We start from the raw sequence: 8,074 nt of genomic DNA, 5'->3' as shown, positions 1-8,074 counted from the left end.
GAAGAATTCTTAGTCTCCCTAACTTAAGGAACCCCCAATTTGAGGCTTGACAAATGTAAAAGTTAGACCCATTGGCTATCCATTGACTAAATGGATAATATAGTTCTTATCCATATGTGACCCGTTTTTAAATGGGACTTTTTCCTAACTATACCATATATGAAACCTTATTACCAAATATGTGCATACTATGTAAATTATCCGCCCAGTCCACAGTTTTCCTACAATTTTTGTACCATTTATTTAATACACGATTAATTGGGCAAAATCTTCCATAATTAATGCGCTAAAAATCAGGAAAAAATCTTGCGATTGATTGAGTCTACATTAAATTCAAGTTTTGAAACGGAAAGGAGATTTTTGTTCTTCATCTTCATCTTCATCTGTTCTTCCATATATTTTCCACCATTGATAGCCATTAAAAAAGCTTGAAAGCTTTGAATTCAAATTTGAGTTTTCAAAAATCATTATTTGTTTAGATTGGGTGTTGTTGAAAATAATCGGGAATATGGTTTGAAGTTTATATCTCAATTTTGAGGGGTTTTGGTGAAGATTAGACTTGGTTTTGACTGAATTACAGATTGAAACTCGAAGAAGAAGACATATTGCAGAAATTGTAGATAAATTGTAGCTAAATTGTAGATTATTTGTATTCTGATTGTAGATGTTTTATTTTCTGTTTTCATAAATAAAAAACTGCTAAAACTTCTACAAATCTTCTGAAAAATGCAATTATGTCAAAAATCACAATTATGCTACAATTGGATGGGAATTGGGATATAAAAATTTAATGTACCCAGTTTGTAGATATTTTGTAGATAAATTGTAGATTATTTGTATTCTAATTGTAGGTGCTTTGTTTTCTGTTTTCACACATCAAAAACGACTAAAACTTCTACAAATCTTCTGAAAAAACGCAATTATGTCAAAAATCTCAATTATGCTACAATTGAATGGGAATTGGGATATTAAAATTCAATGTACCCAATTTGTAGATATTTTGTAGATAATTTGTAGATTTTCAACATAGATTGTAGTTTAATTGTAGTATAAATGTAGTAATTATGTAGATACCCTTACAAATAATACTGCTTTATACATACTTAAAATTGATTTGTAGTATATTTGTAGAATTTTTGTAGATGAAGAGAAAAATTTTGTAGTCAACATGTGCGAAGATGTATTTAGTTCAAATTCTGATCAATCCAACAGGAAAATTTTGTAGTCAACATGTGCGAAAATTTTTGTAGTCAACATGTGCGAAGATGTATTTTGGAGTGCCGATTTTTTTCATGATTTGGGACTTGAAAAAACAGATGCAACTTCAAAATAGGATTTTGTGAAATTAACTGGAAAAGAAAACTGTAGAATCGTGAGTAACTGCTGGTAAACGTGGGTGAGAGGCGAGTATACGAAAATGGGGGAATTAACTGAAGGTAAAACGTGGGGGGAGGAGGTGTGTGGGGGGGTGGGAGGAGAGAGAGGCGGGTAAACGAAAATGGGAGAATATACGCTCCTAAATTAACGCCTAATAAAATGAAGCATTAATTATACCCTTAATCTGAATTGTGGTATATAAATGGTAATTTAGTATGCTGAAATTTAATTAACACAATCCTTAAACATTGAGGGTAATAAGGTTTCATATATGGTATAGGAAGGTAAATATGGTATAGGAAGTTCATTATCCAACCCATTTTTAATGAAAAATATAAGTGATTAATTGTTTTCTTTTAACCCTTTTGCCACCCCTACCTTTGAGTGGCTTTTCGCTCAAATACCCATTTAAGCACTTATATGTCAATATGTAATTTTATACCATCCATGTACACAAAGGTAAATTTTGAATTTAAACTTTGTGTTTTGATAAAATTTAAGTTACTAGGTTTAATAGATTTGCATCGGGTCTGGCCAAATTCGTAGCGTCTATTGTGCATTCGCCCCTAGGGGTATAGAACTTGACTCTTTACAGAACGTTGAATACATTTAATTGTCTTCTAAGTTATTCAATTTAATTTGCATATGTTTATCAGCTTTAGTACATGATAGCCCCATACAGGAGCTTAAATCTACAAAAAGCTTGCATATTCAAATATTCTCATAATCATAAAAACAACAGTACAAATCCCTAAGGCCCTAGAGCATCATACTCGAGTTCAACATTTCTAATATCCTCAAAAACAAGGGCAAGTGCCTTAATACAATTTCAATCAAGTTTTCTTGCCTGACCGAGGCCCAACACCCATGTAGTTAGTCACAAGACCCATAATTCCAAACCTGGATCAAGAAAAGAACAAATAACGTGATTAGAAATTAATGAAGAGAATAATTGAAACAAATAACAGAAGAATCATTTTGCAATAGCACCTTTAGGTTATTAGATACTTGTCGTTATCAATTCAATTGACCATGTTACTATTTACACCATCCTCCTTTGACCATACTCTTCTTTAATTATATTTTATGTGACTACTCTAAATCAAGTGTCAATGGTATTTTTCAGGCAGTAGCAATATCTATGCTTTTATTTCAGAACATATATTAATCAATGTCCGATATAATATCCACCCCCACCCCCACCCCAACCCAAAGAAATTAGCCATAAAAACTACATCACGTCAATTTTGGACAGGAGTTACATGATTGTGACAGTGATTCTAGAACAAAAAGAACGAAAGCCAGCAACCGCCATTTTAATTTATTTATTTGGTTTTGGTACAGCCAACATTAACTGATAATTAAAACCTCAGATGGGGTAATTACTCGGATGGCTAGGCCTAATGAAAGGCTTAACAGATGTTTACCATTTCATGCATCCAAAATGTTATAATACTATTGTAGCCATTTAAGAACTTTCTGACTTCTGTTCTGGCAGCACAAAGTCGATTTGTCCGGTCTACATCCTAAGGGCAGAAGGAGTAGGACAGATAATGCATTTTAATGAAATGACACTCGAATTATATGAAAGAATATAAATGGCAATATCACTGTTACATAGTTTCCATCATGCTGCTGGACAAGGGAAATAAGTAGGGTAATGGTTACTTTCTGCATTAACTTGGATATCGAAAAGGCAAGGGACCAAAAACAAAAAATTCCCCAATGATTAAAGCGCTTTCTGTTTCTAGCGAAGTAAGAACTATAGAAGTTGCACTATTTTGAAGAAAAGTTGCAACCACCTATGTAGGCAGCAGGGCAGGTATCTCATAAAATAAAGAACTTCCTCTTATTTTTTGAGAAAGATGGTACTTCCTCTTATTAAATTCTCTTTTTATTTGTTTTTATATAAACACAAAAGAAAATGCTTCGCTTTTTCTTTTACTTCACTGCTTTGAGGTAAAACGTTGTCTTATAACCGGGGAGAATGTTAACTAGTTGGTCCATCATCAAAAGAAGAAAATGACGATGATGACGACAACAACACCTCCATCCTAAAGTAGTTGGTCGGTTGTATGAATCCTCACTATCCATTACGATCCATTTGGACCAGTTTCATTCAGATACTTAATAATTTGTATTTGAATTCATATTAGGGGTTCTTTGACACTAGAGGATCTCTAATTTTTTTCTAATCTGCAAATAAACTAAAAGAACTTCCAGTAAATACCAGACCTAATAAAAGTGTACCAACATGGCTAAGCCTTAATCCCAACTGCTAGGTATCACCTCCTGTGCTGCATCTTGATGTAACACCCCTGCCCCAAGCATGCCTTAGATATTATTAAAATAACATATTAAAGTTTTAAGAAAAGAATTCAAATAATGTGAAGATGATCTTTTTTTATAACAGTGATGTCAATGATATTTATTCTCTTTCTAGCTGGGAAATTCATATAACATTTCCATCGAAATGATGGCGTGACACTCTCTTGAGATTAGATATATTAGGAACAAGGATTGATAGATATATATATGTACTTTGGTATTTCACTTTACCAAGTACCACGAGGAAGTGGGATAAATTAATCATAGAAATAATAAATATAGTACTAATAATAATAATAAGATACTAAGAAGTATCATAACAATATTCATATATGATATTAAGTTGTTAATCTATTAAATAAGGAAATGTGTTCGACTAGAATATTAAAATAATTACTAGTTAATAGCTAGCGGCCTAAATATAGAAGCCTAGCTAATCTACTTAATGGCTAAGTAATAAATAGATCTTATAAACCGTATCATTTAACTAACTAGCAGGCCGTTTGTTAGGAACACCTTAATCGCCAATAAGGCTCTATATAATACCTTCACGTGAATACGAGGATAAACCATTTTCACAACTTCTTTTGCTTTTGCTTGTAAGTTGTTATATTGTTACTAGGTTTAGTGGTTGGACCTATGTATGAGGAGAACTGACATGGTTTAGTTGGCTTAGAGTAAATGGTGAGCTTCACTGCACAAGCTCTATTTTGTTTATATGCGAACCCATGATTTATCCGAAACCAGACTGTTTTGCCAAGGAGCAAGAATTTATCCCATAGTTGGAGCATTTGATTTGCAAGCCCTCAAAACAAATCAACCACAGTAGTTAGATATTGAAAAAATAGCTATTGCACCAAAATCTTTAAGCTCAGATTTATAAGGAAGCTTTGTCGTACTTAGAAAATAATGGTTCTAAAGTAGGTGTCAAGCTAAGAAAAGGCGGAGAATTTTTGAATTCAAGAAAAGAAAGGTGAGGACCTAACCTTTTAAGAGTGTATCCCTCAAAAGAGGCATATTCTGTTAATTACAAAACTGATTCTTATAAATATTGTACGTGGAGATGGGCGTAAGTATCACCTTATTATAAAGCTGAAAGATGATTATTCGTTAAATGAAGGTTACAATTATGTTTTAATGGTTATGATTACAATTTATGTTCATGATTTATGGACGAGAGAAATGGAATTTAAATGTTAATATGTTCACTTATGAAGGTTATGCTCAATTTTAATTGGTGACGTGAAAAAAGGAAGGAATATTTTGAGAGGGACCGTATTAGATGATTGAGTGGGTATGTTTGACCAGATCTTTAGACTCAACAAAAGTCCTGCATTCCCTACCGTACATAAGGTGGACGGACCATCTACTGGAATGGTTGGAAGGCCACCTAGCTACTGCCTGGATGGTGGCCTCCATGTCGCGCACACACATTGTCAGTATCTAGATGGAACCTCCATAGAATTAAGAAACATTTTTGTTTATGGCCTACAAGCAACGTGGGATTTCAAAAATAACTTTAAATAATTTACCATGTATTTATAAGTATTTTTGAAATTTTATTGATTTACATGAGAAATATGATTTTGATATTAAAGTGCATGTATGTTTAAAATACTTGGCCAACTTTTTAGTCGGAGGTCAAGGAGACTTACTGGGATTTTATACACTCACCCCACTTAGCTTCGTGCTATAGGTTTGATATTGAACGACGTCCAGTTCGCGAGTTGAGCACCACTACATAGTGGTGAGTCCCACATTTGATCAGTGTTGGCTTTGTTCATTTTTATTTTTACTAATCATTTATCGAGCCGCATTCCACTTATATTTTGTAGCAGATTTTGAAGAAGCTCCATGATTGGGTAGAGGAGTAAATGAGGTATGTTTGTATCTTAATTAGACGACACACGATGATGAATTCGCTTAGAACACCAACATATGATTTATGCGTACCAAGACGACAAGTTTAAGGGTTCACTCGGCAAGTCCAAGCTAGTTGGGTGACGAACTGACAATTGCCCCTACTTTGGGTCGTGACAGAAGTTATGATTCATCCGCATTTGAACACCGAAGTTCAATCTAATCTCACTTTAACTACACTTCTTATGGAAGCTGAACTTACATTGCATATATTCCGTCTTAATTCTACATACCATAAACCTTTTCACTACTCACTACAGTTGTTCCTTTTTAACTTGAGAAATTTACTGTTTTAGGTCAAAACTCTATGTATAATGGGTCTATCCCTTGCATTTCTAAATTCAAACTCCATGAAGTGTGCATACCAAATACCCTGTTTTGTACTATATTTGCCTTTGAACCAAAGCCCAGGGAGCTATTCTCTAGAGCACCTCCCCATTTCAAGCTTTTGGTTCTCACTCACTAAATTCCTGAAGTAACATTATTATGCAAATAGCATCACAAGTTTGGACCATTTCTTTTTTAGATTGTCATCCTTGCACATAGACCACACGAATCTTCTATATTAAGCAGAGCCCTAACTAAGGCCACACAAAATTGTCTACACATACTCTATAGTATTTTATGACGATAACTTGGCCTTTAACTTTATTTTTTTGTTTAAATATCCTCGAAAAACAACATTGAAGGAAGAAGATTCCTTCTTATTTGGTATGACGTTATCATAAAAGATGATGTCAAGAAATGGAGGACCTTTTTTCTCCTTATCAAACAAAAAATCCTTCTTATCTTGACATCATGATCTATGATAACGTCATACCAAATTAAATCCTTGATTTAGAGTTTTTCCCTTCTTTTCATGTGTTGGCATATATCCTGCAAATAAAAGTATTTTTGGAGAACACCCTTCCATTGCCATTCAATTTCCGAAGTTTCATATCTTGAATATAGGGCCAACGTCCATAAGATCATACAATCCCCACCCACGACTAGCATTTTGTATAAGAACATGAGCTTAGAGTCCATTTTCTTCACAGATTGAGCTAAATTTGTGATGAAAACAAGCCCTAATACAAATCAAAGAGAACTCATGAAGTAATGAGACTTTGCAACTACAAATTTGTGTGAAACATTCAATAAAGTTACACCAAGGTGGAGTACCATAAAATCATGCACAACAATAATCAAACGAGATTTGATTAAAAGCAGCAAATGCCAAGTGAAGGTCAAACTTATGAATTAATGTGGATTTGTTATCAGAAGCACACACTTAAGCAAGTCCAAAAAAAATCCTTACTCGACGTGTCTAAGATCCTGGGGCAAAAACTATAAGTACTTACATCATTGCCATGGAGATCTGCTTAAGATCAGTTTCAAAGTTCCTCATGTTAGCAAGTGACTGAGCGCTGAATATTATTGCAAGCCACGAGCAAATCTTATACTGTTTGTAACAAATAAACATATATTAAGCTATGTCAATTAATATAACATCAAATGAAATCGTAATAAATTTGAAAAAATGCAAATTTATAAGGGGAATGACTAACTCTGAACATGGCACCGAAGACACCAAACACCACGGCTATAAAACCGGAGTAATCTATAGGAAGATCTTGTGGAGCTACCGCCGCTGGCTTGTACGGCTTTGCCGTTGACGGTTGCCTTGGATCGTTCGCCGGTGACGACATGCTTTAATCCTCTCCTTCTGTGAGTATTTCGGTGCTCTGTGTTTTCGATTTGGATTTAATCAGTCCAAATCTGGGAAACTGAAGGTTAATTATCGATTGACCCCTTTATATTTGGAAGAATTGCACCTGGCCCCAAAACTCTTGGAAACTCTCCTATTTCGGCAATAGATGAACGTTAAAGACATTTTTGCCCTAATCTTTTTTCAGTTTATGAATATTATTTTTCAATAACTTGGATGTAAATTATTGACAAATTTCCAACGGTAAAAGTTCGAGAGAACAACAAAAATAATTACACTAGTGAGGTCTGAAAAAGTACGAGAGAACCTAAAAAGTAAATTGATTGACAAACCCTAGAAGCTCGTAAAGAATGAAATGGAAACTAATTATTCAAATGTGGAGAAGAACGAAGTCAACCACAATTTGTTAATCTATCAATTTCCTGATTTTAGCAAGAAAGACATTGAGCAGAGGATAGAGGAGTCCACAAACGGTGGGTTTTTTTAGAGGCTCCTAGTGTTTTAATAGGAGGGAGCGAGAGCGGAACACATGGATATCAGAAAGTCTCAAGCAGACATGTTGATGAAACAGGCTGGTCAAGTGTCGCTTCTAATATAAGAGAACATAATAGTTACCTCTTCAAATGTTTTTTAAATGTAGCTTAGTTTTTGGATACCAGTTAATCTAATTTAGTGCAGAACATTCCATATTACCTTTCTTTGGTTTTTTTCCTATTATTAAATGTTACTCCCTCTATTCCA

The 8,074-nt window shown here is 34.1% G+C and overlaps 1 protein-coding gene across 1 annotated transcript; it reads right to left on the bottom strand.

The window, feature by feature from the left end:
- Window positions 1-1,990: 1,990 nt before the first annotated feature.
- Window positions 1,991-7,384, bottom strand: LOC107800210 (protein Asterix-like). Its single transcript, XM_016623362.2, has 3 exons — window positions 7,173-7,384; window positions 6,966-7,066; window positions 1,991-2,277 (listed from the first exon to the last, which is right to left on the bottom strand). The coding sequence occupies exons 1-3, from the start codon at window positions 7,311-7,313 to the stop codon at window positions 2,211-2,213; spliced, it is 309 nt and encodes a 102-aa protein (XP_016478848.1). The 5' UTR covers window positions 7,314-7,384; the 3' UTR covers window positions 1,991-2,210.
- Window positions 7,385-8,074: the final 690 nt, after the last annotated feature.

The sequence above is a fragment of the Nicotiana tabacum genome, chromosome 20 (genome assembly GCF_000715075.1).
Source record: "Nicotiana tabacum cultivar K326 chromosome 20, ASM71507v2, whole genome shotgun sequence".
Lineage (NCBI taxonomy): Eukaryota > Viridiplantae > Streptophyta > Magnoliopsida > Solanales > Solanaceae > Nicotiana > Nicotiana tabacum.
This window is presented reverse-complemented; position numbering and strand designations above follow the sequence as displayed.

What these genes read in the sequence shown, in the direction of transcription:
- LOC107800210 (XM_016623362.2), bottom strand. Translation starts at nt 7,313, where the DNA reads ATGTCGTCACCGGCGAACGATCCAAGGCAACCGTCAACGGCAAAGCCG. An exon ending in TCTTCGGTGCCATGTTCAGA is followed by an intron (nt 7,067 to 7,172) that starts GTTAGTCATTCC and finishes TGTTACAAACAG; the next exon opens with TATAAGATTTGCTCGTGGCT. An exon ending in CAGATCTCCATGGCAATGAT is followed by an intron (nt 2,278 to 6,965) that starts GTAAGTACTTAT and finishes TTCTTGATCCAG; the next exon opens with GTTTGGAATTATGGGTCTTG.